The sequence below is a fragment of the Alligator sinensis genome, unplaced genomic scaffold (assembly GCF_000455745.1).
Source record: "Alligator sinensis unplaced genomic scaffold, ASM45574v1 scaffold896_1, whole genome shotgun sequence".
Taxonomy (NCBI): domain Eukaryota; kingdom Metazoa; phylum Chordata; order Crocodylia; family Alligatoridae; genus Alligator; species Alligator sinensis.
The window spans coordinates 372,414-389,147 of NW_005842940.1; the positions used below are offsets into that span (position 1 = coordinate 372,414).

At 43.8% G+C, this 16,734-nt stretch overlaps 2 protein-coding genes across 8 annotated transcripts in view; one reads left to right on the forward strand and one right to left on the reverse strand.

The window, feature by feature from the left end:
• The window catches only part of FAM185A (family with sequence similarity 185 member A), a 184,088-nt gene that overhangs the window by 66,215 nt on the left and 101,139 nt on the right, over positions 1-16,734 (forward strand). For 3 of the 7 annotated variants that reach the window (XM_025192530.1, XM_025192531.1, XM_025192532.1), the window contains exon 8: positions 2,024-2,849. In XM_025192530.1, the coding sequence (XP_025048315.1) occupies positions 2,024-2,139 (116 nt within the window). In that variant the 3' untranslated portion in view covers positions 2,140-2,849. Of the gene's footprint in view, positions 1-2,023; positions 2,851-4,378; positions 5,219-16,734 lie in introns of those variants that run through there. The other 4 variants (XM_025192533.1, XM_025192527.1, XM_025192528.1 and 1 more) reach the window with 3 other exon arrangements.
• Positions 7,605-16,734, reverse strand: part of FBXL13 (F-box and leucine rich repeat protein 13) — a gene marked incomplete at its 5' end in the record, with an annotated part of 176,071 nt that continues 166,941 nt past the window's right edge. The window contains 2 exons of the mRNA XM_006036277.3: positions 7,605-10,334; positions 16,144-16,307. Coding sequence (XP_006036339.3) covers positions 10,157-10,334; positions 16,144-16,307 — 342 coding nt within the window. The remainder of the gene's footprint in view (positions 10,335-16,143; positions 16,308-16,734) is intronic.

The following is a 16,734-nucleotide window of genomic DNA, read 5'->3' on the forward strand; positions in this document are numbered from 1 at the left end:
GTCGAACTCGATGATCTATTGAGGTCCCTTCCGACCCTAACATCTATGAATCTATGAATAAATTCATAAATGAACTGGATTCAGGTGTCAGAAGTGGACTGGCAAATTTCGTGGATAACACCAAATTATGGGGAAGTGGGGTCACTCTCGAGGATAGGCTGGCAATTCAGGATGACCTGGACAGGCTCGCAAGGTGGGCAGATCAAAACCTGATGACATTCAACACTGAGAAATGTAAGGAGCTCCACTTCAGGACAAAAAACCCACATCATACTTATAGACTCGGCAGTGCTACACTCACTAGCAACACGACCAAAAGAGACTTGGGGGTAATGACTGACCACAAGATGAACATGAGCCACCAATGCGAAGCCGCAGCTAGCTAAGCAAACCAAACTCTGGCTTGCATCTACTGATGCATCTCAAGCAAGACCCAAGAAGTCATCCTCCCGCTGTACTTGACCTTGGTGAGGCCGCAGCTGGAGTACTGCATCCAATTCTGGGCTCCACACTTTAAAAAGTATGTGGAGAAGTTTGAACCATACCCAATGTAAGCACCTACTCTAGATACCTTTTAAGAACTGCTTAGATGCCTATCTTGCTGGGGTCATCTGCCCCCAGCTGACTTCCTGCCCTTTGGGCAGGGGGCTAGACCTGATGATCTTGCAAGGTCCCTTCCAGCCCTAATGTCTATGAAATCTGTAACTAGAACTTCAACACTGTAAAATATCACAGGCACCATTTGTCCTGCTTCATCATGAATGTCATTTTATTTTTATTTTTTTTAATCCAGTGCATTTCAAAGTCAGTGATTCCATGTTGTTGGCCTGGTGAAGGAGGGGAATCACGAGCTTTGGTCCACATGTAGGAAAGGAAGCAAAACAAGCAGAGCTTCTGTGAGCTCTATGTTGTCAGGGAGACTGAGCAACAGTGGACATGTTCTGGGACATTGTACAGAGATCTCCAAAGGTCTTGCGACCTGCACAGGTTTGGACATTAGCATGCCCACCTACTTTGGGGGAGCACTGGCCAAACTCTGGCCTCCCCATGGAAATTGAACACCCCATGGTGTTCAACGCCGATAAATGCAAGGTTCTCCACCTTGGGAAAAAAAACCCGCAGCATCCTTATAGGCTCGGCAGTGCTATGTTGGCTAGCACTATGGAAGAAAGAGACTTGGGGGTCATCACTGACCACAAGATGAACATGAGCCTGCAATGCGATGCGGCGGCTAGTAAAGCGACCAAAACGCTGGCTTGCATCCATAGATGCTTCTCAAGCAAATCCCGGGACGTCATTCTCCCCCTGTCCTCGGCCTTAGTGAGGCCGCAGCTGGAGTACTGCGTCCAGTTTTGGGCTCCACAATTCAAAAAGGATGTGGAGAAGCTTGAGAGAGTCCAGAGAAGAGCCACGCGCATGATCAGAGGTCAGGGAAGCAGACCCTACGATGACAGGCTGAGAGCCCTGGGGCTCTTTAGCCTGAAAAAGCGCAGGCTCAGGGGTGATCTGATGGCCACCTACAAGTTTATCAGGGGTGACCACCAGTATCTGGGGGAGCGTTTGTTCACCAGAGCGCCCCAAGGGATGACGAGGTCGAATGGTCATAAACTACTACAAGACCGTTTCAGGCTGGACATAAGGAAGAATTTCTTTACTGTCCGAGCCCCCAAGGTCTGGAACAGCCTGCCACCGGAGGTGGTTCAAGCGCCTTCATTGAACACCTTCAAGATGAAACTGGATGCTTATCTTGCTGGGATCCTATGACCCCAGCTGACTTCCTGCCCTTTGGGCGGGGGGCTGGACTCGATGATCTTCCGAGGTCCCTTCCAGCCCTGATGTCTATGAAATCTATGAAATGGCAGAGAGCAGTTATATCAGATCAAGAGAGAAATTATGAAGGACACCCACATTTTAAAAGTCTGTCTCAGTTTCTGCCAATAAAATTCCACTGCAGAGTTCCCAGTAAAGAAAGAAATTGTTAATTTTGTCAGATCAGCAAACTGAATGCAGTTCTGTTTTTCAGGTCACATGAATCAACTGAATGACACAGACCAATGGATTAAAGCGACCACACAAAATGGCACCATACATCTTAAAAGCCAAAGCTGGTTCCAGTCCATCAAGTTGCAAGTCCCTTGAAGAACAGGCCAAAGGTATTTAAGACGAGGAACTGTAAAGACTGTAACATTATGTCAATACTACTCTTATACTATATTTAGTGTAAAACATACATAAAATGTGAGGCCTTTTTTGCCCAACATTTTCATATATTAAATGGCTGCGGCTGTTTAGCTGCTGTATGAAACAGCCTTACACTTAGTCCTGTGTGTTCTGAAAGGCAGTAATGTTCAAATAGAAATTGAAAAGCCACTGCTGCAAACTTTTTTAATACGTATGGGCTGATGCCTGAAGATACAAGAACTGTGATTTGAACTTTGCGGTGTTGGCTTGTTCGCCAGTGTTTCAAAAATGTAAATAAAATACTGTCTCCTTACGTGAAAGGCTTGTTTTGTACACAATGCTGAGATTTTCCTTTTGTTGAGTTATTTGGTATCACGTATAGGATAAAACCACTTTCAGAACTGCAGTTCATATTTGGTTGCGGATAGGCATCTTGGCTCTAAGAGATGTACGACTTGTCGTAGGATGGTAGGTGTTAGGGCAGGGGTGGGCAAAATATAGCCCGCTGACTGGATCTGGCACTTTCATCCACCCCATGGCGTTCCCCAGTGAATTGTGCCTGGCCATCCCTTCTGCCCAGGAAGGTGGGAAGGAGGGGCCTACACCCACCCCCACCATATCCTGTTATGCCTCTCTCCCACCCTTGTGGGCAGAAGGGCCAGCCCCGCTAGCACGGACAGGGCGGCTGCTGCTGCTGCAGGCTTCCCTGGCTTCTGGCTCCCTCCGGGCAGCAGGTAGGGAAGCGGGGATGGGGGTAGGGCTGGGCTGGCTATAGCGCAGAGCCTGTGCCCAGGTGGGGGGCAGCAGCATGGAGCTCGGGTGAGCAGGGGGGAGGGGTATAGGAACCCTTCTACACTTCCCCCCCCCCCTATGGCACACAGCCCTGGCAGGCAGCAGCAGGGTGCTCCCTGCTTGGCACTGGTGCCTGGCTTCTGGCTCCAGCCAGTGCTGCCAGGAGTGCAACCCCTGCTTGGCCACTTGTTTCCCCAGCACTCCCCACGTGCACGAGGCACAGGAGGGAAGCCCCAGGCAGTGGATCAGGCAGGGGCTTCCCTCCTGTGCCCCATGAGTGCAGGGAGTGCCAGGGAAACAAATGGCCTGGCAGGGGCTGCACCTCTCGCTGTGACATGCAGCACTGGCCAGAGCCAGGCACCAGCGCCCCCAACTGCTGCTGTGCCATGGGGGGAGTGTGGGGGAGTCCTCACACCCCACAAACTACACACACAGACACCCACCCCCAGTGCTGCCTGCATTGACTGCAGGAGAGGACAGCGTGTTCCAGAGCCACACACCCACACCCCACAAATGCCACACAACCACCCAACATACTGTATGCCCCCCACACAGCCACACCTCTTCACAACCCCCCCACCTCACCATACACACCTCCCCCACCATATACATACACATGCAAACGCACACTCCAAACCACCCCCACAACATAAAAGACTAAGAATTTATTTTTGAATTATTATGCAAAGACCTCTACATAAAGTACATGAACACAGATCATGACAAAAATATTTTTTGTAATAAAATCAAAATGTGTTATAGTAGGTATTTGACTTTTAGTGTATGATTTGGTTTTTTCTGATCCAAAAAGGAGTATTTCCAGGGGCCAAGGGGAGGAATTTCTGATGGCAGTGGTCAGGGGTTAGGGGTGGGACTTCTGTTCCCAAGATGGTGTCCAGGGGGCAGACCCCCTGTCAAAGGGTGGGGCTACGCATGCAGCCCTCGACAGGTCACCAAACCTCATTAAGCTGTCCTCTGCCTGAAATAATTGCCTGCCCCTGTGTTAGGGTATAGACGTATCAACAATTTCCTGAACGTAAAAAGCTTTACTGTCAGTTGCTCTGTGGTAACTGCCCGTGCGCGTGGTCTTTCTCGATGGGCAGGTGGAGCTAAATTGAATTTACCCGTCTTTCACTGAAGGCTAAGCTGCCACGGTTTAGCTTCCCCAGCTACTAAATAAGAGCAAGCACCTGTGCAGTTATTGCAGAGCAGCTGCTGTGTGGCAAAGCCCTATCCCTTTTGCCCCGCGGTGGATTCACACCAGACATCTTCAAAGTTTTAAATCTTTCTTGATGTTATAATGATACTCTGTTACCACTGGTACTTTAATGGATAGAGCTCCTTCTTTATTTAACATTAGGTATCTTAAGGCTAATTCTCTCCATCTCTTCTTCTTTTGCCATAGGGGTTGAAATTTTTTCGTCTTCCAGGATGCTCCCAGCACCAAATTAACAGGCAACTCCAAGTTACAGCTGCATTTAAGCAAAGTGTCACCTGAGAGTGGAGGATAAAAAATACATGCTGCTTAGTGTAGGCTATGAACAGTTATGAGACTTATTTCCTTAAGGACTGGGAATTCTGGACCTGACATCTGTGTGTTCACGTTGCTGCTCTCCATGCATAGCGCACAGCTGTCACTGATGGCATCCAGTGAACAGCAAATGTTGATGATTCCCATCTCTTCCTTGTCTTGTCCTGGCTCTCCTTTGCTCTAAGCTCAGTGCCCTTTCTCTCTACAGACACGACTGTGTTTTAGCAAAAAATGTGTCTGAGGTTTCATTAGCATTGGCAAGCATGACTTCCCTGTGCCATTTCGACCATATACCATTTCTCAATTTCCTTCTAATTAGCATGGTGGTATGTTGGCAATTTCTGAATGACTTGTTTAGGGAAATCCTGCAAAAAACATTCCTCCTTTGGAAAATCTTTTCAGGGATGAATTGACTTGTGCACTGGAAGGCATTAGTCATACCCCAAGTACTGATTCAGTCTGTCTGAAGTCTTGTACTTGGTTATAATGAGACAGTATATGGAATAAAAAAACCCACTTGAGTGAAAAGGCGTCATTACTTGTCAGAGTACTAATCACCCCCCAGTACCGCACTGTCTGTTTTTTGTTGTTGATTACAAGAAATGTAGTGACTGTGCCTAGCAGGAGGCAATGATGATTCTCTTTGGCTCCATCCATGTACTTGGGGGGCTGTAAGATCTGCTCTTTCCTCTGAGGAGCAGGCATGAAGCGGCAGCAGAGGAACCTGTTGTCAAGGAGGCTGACCTGTTGTCAGAGAGGCTGGCACAGGCATGCGAGAGAGACTTGAGGAAGACTCTCCATGCTCCTGGGTGCTTGGGCACTCCCTTATTTAAGTGATTTACACAGTTGCAAGCACAAGAATTTGAAAAAAATATTTTGAAATCAATATAAAAAGCACTAGTGATCTGGCTGATTAAAAGGGCAGCCTCCTAAAACTGGACTTTCAGAAAACAGTTTAAAATGCATCTCATCTGGCCCTTTGACAAGGAACCATTCCCTACAGCATAAGCTTCCCAGGCACTGCTGCTTGAGAACCAAAGTCTGTTTTCATTTTCAGTTTTGCAGAAGCAGAACAAGTAACAAACCCCCAAACAGTGGGAAGTAAACGAGTTCTTTCCTGCCTTGCCCATCTAGAAGGTGAGCATTTCAGGGAAGGAGCTGTCTCTGGCTTTGTGCATGTTCCAGTGGGTCTGACTTTGCTTGTGGCCTCTACTTCGAAAAGCCTCTCTGTCTGCATACTGTAAGGTGGTGTTAGTCACAGAGCTATAAATATTTGTGGTAGCACATTTAAAAATTTTGTGACCTAATGTTGATTATGTGAGGGAAGCGAGGAAAAGAGGAGTTCCCAGCTCCAGCTCTGTTGTAATTGGCCCGTTCATGTGCCCGGAGGTACTGTAAATCATAGAAGCACTTTTTAAAATTATCTGCTGCTGCACTACCCTCAGTTATATTTGCTCAGTTATCCATACACAGTAGATAAAAGAGGACTAGTTTAACCTTAGTTCAGTCAAATTAAAAGCCACAACAGTCACTGCCTGCCCCCACTGATATATATTTGTGCTTTTTTATTGTTGTGAGGGACTTTGATTATTTTTTATATTTGTCATTTCAAGTTAAGTAAAGCTCATTATAAGAAGCTTGAATTTCCTGATTTTTTTTTTTGATTTTTTTTTATTTTTTTTTTAAGGTTTGTGTTCCTGAATTTTTCTCAGAAGTGTTCTGCATTGACACTTGAAAATAAAGACCAAAGCCAAAACAGCTATTTCTGAGTCTCCCAATATTGGTCTTCATCTTGCTTTGAAAGAAAAGTAATCAGTTGTGACACTGGGGATTTACTGGATGACATGGCTGACTGCATAATACTGACTAAGCAATGGGAAGAGTTTTGCTGCTCCAGCCTGAGAGCAGCAGTTTCATTTAAACTTTCTTCTTCTCCCTCTTTGAAAAGGCAGATCATTGAAGACCATGGAGTTGGTTCTGAGGTTGTCCAGAGTCAAAATCTCCCTCCCTCTTCTTCCTGGACCGTTGTCCTTTATTCTCATGAGAGTGGCTTTTTATTGGAACACACACAAAATAATTGTGACTCCTTTTGTCCTGAGCAGTTAGTTCCCAATGTTAGCAGCTTTGTGAGTTGCTTATACTAGCAATTGATGGGAGAATCAAGTACTACTTTGTTGTGATCCCTTTAATTATAATATATGCTCACAAGTCCTGTTTCTCTGAACACAGTAGGATCAAACAGAGCTTCACCCAAAATACTGTCTTTGCACCCTCTTGGAGCCATGCTATGAGCACTTCTTTTGCTCTATGCTCTTTCAGACCACTTTCTCTTAGCTTTCTAATATTTGTTTTTTTCTGAAGGTGGACAGAGAGCTACAACTCTTCTAATTCTGTCCATTTCTGGCTCCACTGTAAGTTGTCTGTGTTGGCTGAGCAATAACACATCTTGCATTTGTGCAGGGGTTGGAAGACATGATTCTGAGGTACCTTCCAACTCTGTGATTTTTGTTATGTATATCACAGACTGCTAACATTACTGGGAGAGAGAGATTTTCAGCTTGTGAGCCTGAGCTTTAATTACTGCAGTGGGTGCATATGTGGCCATCGATGGCACAAAGAGTGTATCCGGTCACAAAACACTGTCCTTGATGAGAGCTAATCCTGGAAGGTGCTGAGGTCTGTGCAAATTCAAGATGTTTGTCCCTTCACTGGGGCTGGCTGAGGCCCCATTTAGCATAATGGTGACGCCAGACCCATTTACATTCCAGAGCAGTATCCAGTGCTGTCTTCATGCATACTCCTCGCTACTGAAAAGTGAAGGCAGCTTGAATCATCATCTGAAATTTAACCTGAAGTGAAAGTTAGTAATTCTGTTTCTCTGCAGTAATTGTAAATGAAGTAGGGCTGTCAAACGATTAAAAAAAATTAATCGCAACTAACTGTGAGATAAAAAACCCATTTGTGATTAATCACAATATTAATCGCATAGTTAAATAATAATAGAATCCCAATTTGTTATAAATGTTTTTGGATGTTTTTCTATATTTTCAAATAAATTGATTTCAATTGCAACACAGAATACAAACTGTACAGTCCTCACTTTTTATTATTATTTTTATTAGAAATAATTGCACTGTAAAAATGGTAAACAAAAGAAATAGCATTTTTCAATGAACCTTGCTGATTTCAGCCAATCACTTAGACAAACAAGTTGGTTTATGTTCTCGGGAGATAATGCTGCATGCTTCTTATTTACAATGTCACCTGAAAGCAAGAACAGTCATTCGCACAGCACTGTTGTAGCCCGCGTTGCAAGGTACTTATGTGCTAGCTGTGCTAAACTTTCATAAGCCCCTTCATGCTTCAAGCACCATAGCAGAGGACATGCCTCCATGGTGATGACAGGTTCTGCTTTATAATGATCCAAAGCAGTGTGGACCAGCACACCTTCGTTTTCATCATCGGAGTCAGATGCCACCAACAGAAGGCTGATTTTTCTGTGGTGGTTCGGGTTCTGTAGTTTCCAAGTCAGAGTGCTGCTCTTTTAAGACTTCTGCCAGCATGTCCCACACCTTGTCCCTCTCAGACTTCAGATTCTTAAACCTTGGGTTGAGTGCTATAGCTAATTTAGAAATCTCATATTGCTACCCTCTTTGCAGTTTGTTAAATCTGCAGTGAAAGCGTTCTTAAATTGAGCAACACGTGCTGGATCGTCATCCGAGACTGCTATAACATGAAATACATAGCAGAGTGCAGGTAAAATCACGGAGAAGGAGACATACAGTTCTCAAAAGAGTTCAGTCATAAACCTGCAGGACTTAAGTAGTGTGTCTAGCTTTTGCAGTTTTCCAGAATCACTACCTGGGAGCACTGATAGATTGTGCTTTTGAAGAGCTAACATGGTTGTGATAGCGGCTTTATTTCTTAGCAGGCGCTGAACCACACTCAATGTGGAATTCTGTCTGGTAGAAATATCTTGACCGAGAGGTTCTTGTTTCTGTCCATTTGCAGCTTGTTGTGTTTTTAGCTCTGCGCTGTTAACCTGGACTGTGTTTGAAATGGTCCACAATTTTTCTACGTTTTGCCAGCACATTTTCAAAACCACCAGTACTGAGCAGTACTGTGATGGATCACTGCAGACTGTGAGCGATGCTCATCATGTGTTCAAAAGGCAAGGGACTGGCTGCTGCTATCAGATCACATGCACTGTTAGTGCTAATTGCTGTTACCTTTTCTTGAATATTCTGTTCTTGTAACATCCAAGAAACTCTCTTCACATTTCAGCATGATATCTCTGATATGCGTTACTGTTAAAGTAAATGACTGCAGTGTCCATGCAGCATCAGTCAGGTGTCATGACTCCAAGATAACTGTGATTACTCAAGGATGTCCAGTGATCACCAGTCAAAGCAACATCTTGTGCATTTTTCAACAGCTCCAAATTAGTAGCCTTCTTGTTGTGATATAGGTCATGTATTTGTGATGCACTGGTTCCTCGGAAGGGCAAGGTTTGACTGATTAAAAGATGCAGTTTGAATAACCTCTATCAGCCCTCTGTCATTTACAATGTTGAGTGGTCTGCAGTACATAGCTGTTCATTTTGCAGTAGCATTGGTTAAGCTGTTGTACTTCATTTTATCCATGGGCTTGCAATGATTCTGAAACTCAGTAAGTGTACTGTGTCTCAGCTCTCAGGATTCATTTGCTGTCATTGGATTATCTGCAGCAAGAGGAATGGTGCCAAAAGCATGTTTAGCGCGTAGGTAGTACTGCAGACTTGAGGTGCTTCAATTATATTGGAGTTCAGCCTTGCAATAGCTATAGATAAGTCTTTTTATCCACAGAACCAACAGCAAGTTTTTTTTATAATCTTCCTATTCAAGACACCCAAATTTTGCTTTGTTCCATTATATCTTTCTGCTATTTACTCACTGCCAGAAGAACAGAGTAGAACTGCTAATTTCTGCCTAGTGATTAAGTACAGTATGTGAAAAGGGTCAAAACCAGGGTTAGCATATTTTCATTTCCAAAAAAGTGGACATGTGGTGGGGGCACACCTCATTCCCAGCCCCCATCCACTGGCACTGCTGGTGCCCCTCGCTCCTGACCCTGACTCGCAGTCCCCTGGCACTGCTGGTGCCCTGCACGCCTGGCCCCTGCAAGCATGGGGCACCAGCTCCAATGCTGGAGCTCCCCACAACCCTCAAAGGGCACTTCAACCTTCCCTACCATAGACCCAGTGCCCAGATAGCTTCCTCTAGGGCCAGCAGGCACCTGCCCCCCAACCCCTGCCCCCCCCCCGCATACACTTACCTGCATTGCACTGCCAAGTCTGCTTCCAGGACCCTGCCTGACTGCTTGCTGGGGGGGGGGGGGGGGGCTGAGCATCAGCGAGGGGGATGGGCCACTTTTCCCCCAGTACACAGGACCCAGCAGTAGCAATTAACACGTTAAAAAAATTAATGCAAAAACAAATTAATGCATTAATTGTGCTTGTTAACGGTGTTTAGTTGACAGCCCTAAAATGAAGGCCTCAACTATTCTGCTACAAAGACTTGACTTGCACTAACTCTTACCAGTTCAACTAGAAAGAACTCCTTTTATTAAATGACTATTCCCTTAAAAAAAAGTATGGTTAAAATATAAAAGATATTATGCAGCTTCTTCATTTTCAGTCCCAGGCCACAATTTTGCTTTTTCAGGTCCTGTTGTGTGTTTCTTCTGGGGCTTGACCACAGTACTAGGCTTATTATACCCAAACCACGAAGGAGGTTCAGCATTGCTGTATTCTTGCTTCTCTAGCCTGGCTGAGTATTTCAGAACAGCTTGTCTGAAAAAAAACATTAAAAATAACCATGTTGCATAAACAGTTTCTACCCAATCTTGTAAAACCCTCAAGGTCAGATCTTCAGCTGTTATAAATCCACTAACATAAAATCTTATTTTATATGTAGCATCTTTTGAAAAGCAACGATTGTTACAATAATTGCCTTAATCCAGAACATAATCTCAAATCAAAGGAACTATTGCATTCAGTATTAAACATAAAATGGAGTGGCCCACTCACTCAGTTGGGCATGCCTAGATGAGTTAAGTGCAAGTGTGAGGTCCCAAATTGAAAGCCACAGGAAGACAGAGGAAGGACATAAGCACCTGTCACTTTAGGTGCCCTCATCCAAAACTGTGCTCCTCAAAACCACTGCTTAGCTGCCATCTCATCCTGAAAGTACTACATGTAGTCTGTAGATGCATAGGGCCTGTCTGTACTGTGGTGGGGGGCATGTGCCAGCACCAGTAAACATAAGTACCCACCCACCTGATTCCAGTGAGGTGCTTTAGGGTTCCCACTGGAGCTACTCTGGGCTATCCACAATGGCTACTTTATCTGCAGAGCCTAATCTGTCATGCATAGTCTGAGAATAACTAGTGGATTGGGCACATCAGAAGAGAGACAGAGAGGAATTAGATCTAGTGCCTTTATCCCAATAGGGTTTGTATATGTGATAGATTCTAGTACCAAGAGCCCAGCAGGCAGGAGGCACTTCTGCCCAAAAGCAGACCTTCAGGTTCCTGGAGACCTAACACTAAAGGGTACAGACACACATTACACTTTACAGATCGATTTAACCTATTCCTCACCTGCTGAGGTGAGGTTTTGGATCACAATTTCAGACTTGCATACTTAAGTCCTGCTTTATGCACTTTAAGTCTTTTCTTGGATCTAGCTCATGGGCCCCCTAGTTCTTAGCTCCTAGTGGGGAAGAAAGATCACTCGCATCGCTCTTGATTGCATCTCAAGCTGATGTTCAAGGTGGCAAGGACAGTTCCAGACACAGCTCTCTCCTAGCTCCCCCTGCCACTGTGAAAGTTCCCAGGACAAAGGAAATCTCAAGAGGAGGCCCTGAACAAGACAAGACTTTGAGAACCTCCACAACATTAATAATTTGAGCCAACCACTTCCTAAACATATACAGAGGCACAATCCTTGTCCCAAAGTGCACATAATCTTAGAAGGCAAATGCATGGTACTTCTTCCTATTAAAAATAAGAGGGAGGTTTTGAGGAGCAGCAGAGGAGGAGACCTCCAGTGAATGAAAAGGAAAAAAAGCTTCCGAACAGTTGAGTGTTTTTACCAAGCCAGCCAACTCTGACTGCTGGACAGTGTTTGCTTTGTCTTTACCCAGTGCTTACTGTGAGGTGGTGGTATTCGCAAACTAAATTTCTAACGTAACATGGTTGAAAAAATCATCCAGGCCAAATTCAGTACACAACCACCCCTTTAAGACAGGAAAAATGAAAACGGGATATCATGTATAAGAAATTAAGCTCATTCCTGTCACCTTTAGTACCTATATATAATAATAAGAATATAGTCTTAGTAACACATGAGGAAGCTTTAGTACCTGGGAACATATCAGTGTCACAAATTCTGGAATATTTAAAGAATAAGTATTTTGATCTTTGGAAGAAATACAGTGTACAATAGGAGATGTTAAAATCCCATTTTTCCAATATCTGCAACAGAGACACTTTTTAACATATGCCCAAAGAAATGTAAAGCTCAGCAGAGAAGAATAGGCATTATTGATGACAAAATGAGCTATTGAATCAGAAATGAGTGCTGAAGAATGGGAAACCATCTGAAACAATGGTCCTCATACATCCATCTACACAATAATAAAAGAAAATAATTTTAAAATCCTGTGTCGATGTTATCTCCCCCCCTTTAAAAGTAAATGTATTTATGGTCCAGTAACAGGCTGTTGCTGGATTCGGAGGATTCTGTCACATCTGGTGGGAATGTTCCAGGATCAGGTTAGAGATGTGAGGGAAATAACAGGATACCATCTATCAGACAACCTCTTAGGGTGTGTCCAGATGTGCGTGGACATTTGGTTACCTGGGGACAGGTAGTGGCAGTGTACCTTGTGCTGCTGCTACTTGTCCCTGGGGAATGCTCATGCCACGCATGCTTTGGCACGTGGCAAGTTGCCCCAGGTGGGGAAGGAGAGGTTGGAGCCAGCACTGTGCTGGCCCCAGCAGCCTTACCTGGAGTCTCAGGGGCCTCCCAGGGCTGCAGCTGTGGCAACTCTGCCGAGCAAAGCCTGGCTGGCAGTGGAGTGTGGCTACGGCCAGCCCAACTCTGCTTTTCAGCAGCGCGTGCTGGCTGAGCATGCATTGCTCTGGGGGTTTTTTCCCCACAATTCTTTTTTTAGGGATCGGAAAACCCTGTAGAAAAACCTGGCACTGCGCATGCTCGGCCAGTGTGCCCTTGCAGCGTGGAGAACACCGACGTGTGCAGCATGTGGCACCACGTACCACACGACCACGCTCATCTGGACACACCCTTAGTGTTCTCTTCCTGAGACCTCTGCAACATGTAAGAGTCTTAAGGATTTACTTGCTCACCTCCTGCTGGCTGCAAGAATTACAACTGAAACGCCTGGAAGAGAAAGGCCACCTTACCCCTGTTAAAATCACTGGCTGGTTTTAAAAAGTTTGGGAAGTTTCAGTAGCAGAAAAGCTCTCCTAGCAAGTCCATGCCCTCCAGGGAAGAAGGAAAAGGATGCTCATTTGAGAAATTTGGTAGGCATTCTTGTAATCTGCTAAGAAGAATCTTCTGTCTTTAGACCAAAAATAATGAGAAATGTTGAATATTGAAAGAAAATACTAGTTCTGTGAGCCAACAACTAAGAAGAATTTGGGAATACAAAATTTAAAAGCAGAGTTGAGTAGAAGATGAGGAACTCTGTATTTTGCAAAGCTCTGAGAAAAAAGAGGTGGTGAATGATTAACTATATTGCATATAGACTGGAAGAAACAGAAAAGCTTAACATCAACTAAAACAAAGCATCTGTCAGAGACTGAAGGGAAGAGAAGACAGGAACATAAGACTCCTCTGTGAACATTGTCCTGAGTTAAGGGAGCACTGTTGATATGTCTTTATGCATATTTTAGGGCACTGAATGTATTTTTAAATGTTAAATTTGCTATTTGATAAGTTGGATTAATTAATAAAAGAAAAGCAAAACAGGCAAAAAGCTTAAAAATGGTGATAGCAGAATTGTCTGCAGCAAGAAGATTGGAAAAGATGAAGGAAGGAGGGACGGGGAAAGCTGGTAGCTAACAGCAAAGGTAGGAAGCATACACCAAACCCCTGGCAGGTTATGCAGGAGTACTTAAGTGACAAGATCCCAGCTCTTCTGAGGCCACGCCAGCAGCAATAGTAGTATCATTATTATGGCTTCCAGCTCAAGTAGACATGCCCCGTGAACTGAAACTTGATGCTCCAGGTGCTTTGGTAAGTTTTCACATGTCAAATTTGAAAAAGATCAGTGTACAGTGGGCAGAAAGAGAACTGCTTGCTGTTCTATATTTTATTTGTTTCCTAAGCTGCAAATGTTTGGGAGATTAGTTCTTAAACCTTTGTATGGTCTCTTTTGGCTGCCTTCATTTCTGAGCCCACACTGTTCAGGTCCCAGTGCCTTTCCTTTCTGTCATTCACATGTACTAAGCACACAGAAAATATTGATAAAATGTTCCCTTTTAGGAAAGAGTTACTGCAATGCCTTTTATAACCAATATCAAACTATCGAAGTTAAAAGCAATCACCTCCCAATGCCAAAGCTTTTATTCCTTATTAGTCAGGGATTAATAAGCTGAGATGCTGAGTTTAAGTGTTTGAGACAAGTAACAGCTACAAAAGGAGGAAACATCTCCTGTTGCTTTTAAAAATGCTGCCGAGTAAACCAGCATAGTACTGAGCATAATCAAGCAATGTTTTGGTTGGAAGCACCAGGCAGTTTAGTGGGGGTCTTTGAATGGAGGCAGAAACATTCCTTTCTCTTCCACCCCCAAGAAAATAAGTGCATGGAGAGAAAATATATTCAATATTCTTAGTGTTTCAGCTAACTTGATGCAGTAGGAGTCCTACACTTTATTGTAAATATCCTCCAGTGTCACTGTGACTTCTGCAAGACTCCTTTCCATCCATAACTTTCTGTAGCTGCAGTTTTTTTAGTTTATCGCAGAGACTGTCCAAAGTGAATTGCAACTGATACCTTCCTGCTTTTGAAAGAAACTACTCAAGGGACCAACCTACTTTCCCTTCCAGCAGAAAATGCACTCGGTACCAGCCTCACTTACTTCCACATGAGGTTATGTGCTGTATTTTATAGAATTTAGAGGGAGGATTAGTTACCATTTCCTTAATCTCTAAATATGGACATATGCATCAGGAGATGTCTGCTTCATACACTGTTTCTGTTTTATATTAATATTTAAGTAAGTCTGCAGCCTGCTATCACGTGTTATTCTTTAACAGTGTCTAGTACTGGAAAGAATGGATTCTTCATTTGCTTCTATTTTTGGTGGAGTTATATTGAGCTACAAGTTGTTGCGACTCCATTTTGTTTTTATTTTAATCTTACAAGACAAATGGAATGTGACATAGTGACATGAAACGTGCTTGGCTGTGTATAGGGCTGGCCTTGACAGTTAAGCAAAGTCTAGAATAGTGGAAGCCAAACTTTTTGGCAGGCATGCCACAAATTAGCCCTGTGCCTTCCTCAAGTGCCACTCTGATCCCTTTTCTCTGCCCAATATGCTGCTCTGCTTTTTGCTCCCTACTCTGTACTTCTTTCCTGATCTCCTCCGCTGCTTTGTGCCTCCAGCCCTGTGTTCTCAGCCTGATCTCCTGCTCTGCTTTCTGCTTCCTGTCCTATTGGCTGCTGTGCTACCTGTACCCACCCTGATCTGCCAGGTACCATGTGCAGAGATTGTCTGTGGCACTCGTGCAATAGGTTGGCCACCCCTGGTCTAAAAGACTGGTCACTGGTTGATACATAACAGAGGAACTCTAGGAACATGAAGTGTGCATGATCTATTGGTGCTCTGGGGGCAAGCTTGAAATTAAAACACATTTCTTCTGGTGTTTATGGCATGTTTTGACAGTGTACAGAAACAGCAAGTTTGGTTCTGAAAATTCTCATTTTATCCAGAAACAGAGTTTTTCAAGATTTAAACTGACCAAGATTAAAAAATTCCTTGAATATACCTGAATGTTTTGCTTGCCTTCCACACTGGTTTTGAAGAGGTTAATTGAGTGCCCACAGCTGGGTCTCTATGCCAGGACCGTGGCAAGAGTGGGTCTGAGTAGGCCATATTGCTGTGATGTCAGACCTTGGGTCCTTACCCATCCACCTAACATTAGGGCCCACCCTACTTTCCATTCCTAGCTGTAACAATGCTCTGAGGAAAATTTAAAAGCACCTGTTGGATCAGGAAGCCTAAAGAATTGGCTTTATGGTTTAAGGCACTAAGCAGCTCCCTTTCCAAATAAAGGTTGGTAGACATAGGGAATATAGATCCAAATCTGAACAGACCCAGAGCTAGAAACAGTGAACTGTTGGTAGAAACAGTGGCCTGACCAGCTCAAAGTATGTGAGATCCAGTTGTGATCCTATTTGCTATAGGAGGAGGATCAGGCCAGGCTGTGACATATGTCACTTGAACACTAGATGCATTAAAAACCATATTTTGTCTCCTGTCAATAATATTTAATAAGACATTTGTCATCATAGTTGTACTCTTTCCAATTTTACACCAACTTCTGAAATTTGCCTCAGAGCACATCTTACTTGGTAATATTTCGGCAGTACAACATCTTCAGAATCCGGAGCTGTGTACACCCTTTCCAAAGATAATTCAGTACTTTGTCAGTAAGACATATACAGCCTGAGATGTCCAAGAAGTGGAGGTAATGGCAGACTTTAGACAAATACTGAATACCCAAGTCGGTCATCTGGAAATAAAGCAAAAGAAATAAATACAGAAGTTAGAGGATTACTGGAGATGCCAGAGAAAACCACAACACAATTTTTTACAGTGTATCATTTCAGAAAATTATACACTAAAGTACCACAGAGGAAATGAAGTTTATGGAACAGTTGAATTCTTACTATCAGAAAAAGGAGACTAAAGAAAGTATACATAAAAGTCACCCTTAAATGTTGGGAGAACAGTTGGTGTCAGTTAAATATAATTCCAGTATATTCTAAAGCATCCAGGGACATTTCAGCTAATGAGAAGACTGCAATAGCTTGGTATTCTCAACCCTATAATTGTGTATGTACAGTCCACAGGCTGTGGGCTTCACTGTTCTCAAATTATTCCATGTTAACTTTTTGACTGATTCATTTTAGAGGTAACTAACTACAGGGGTGCAAGGG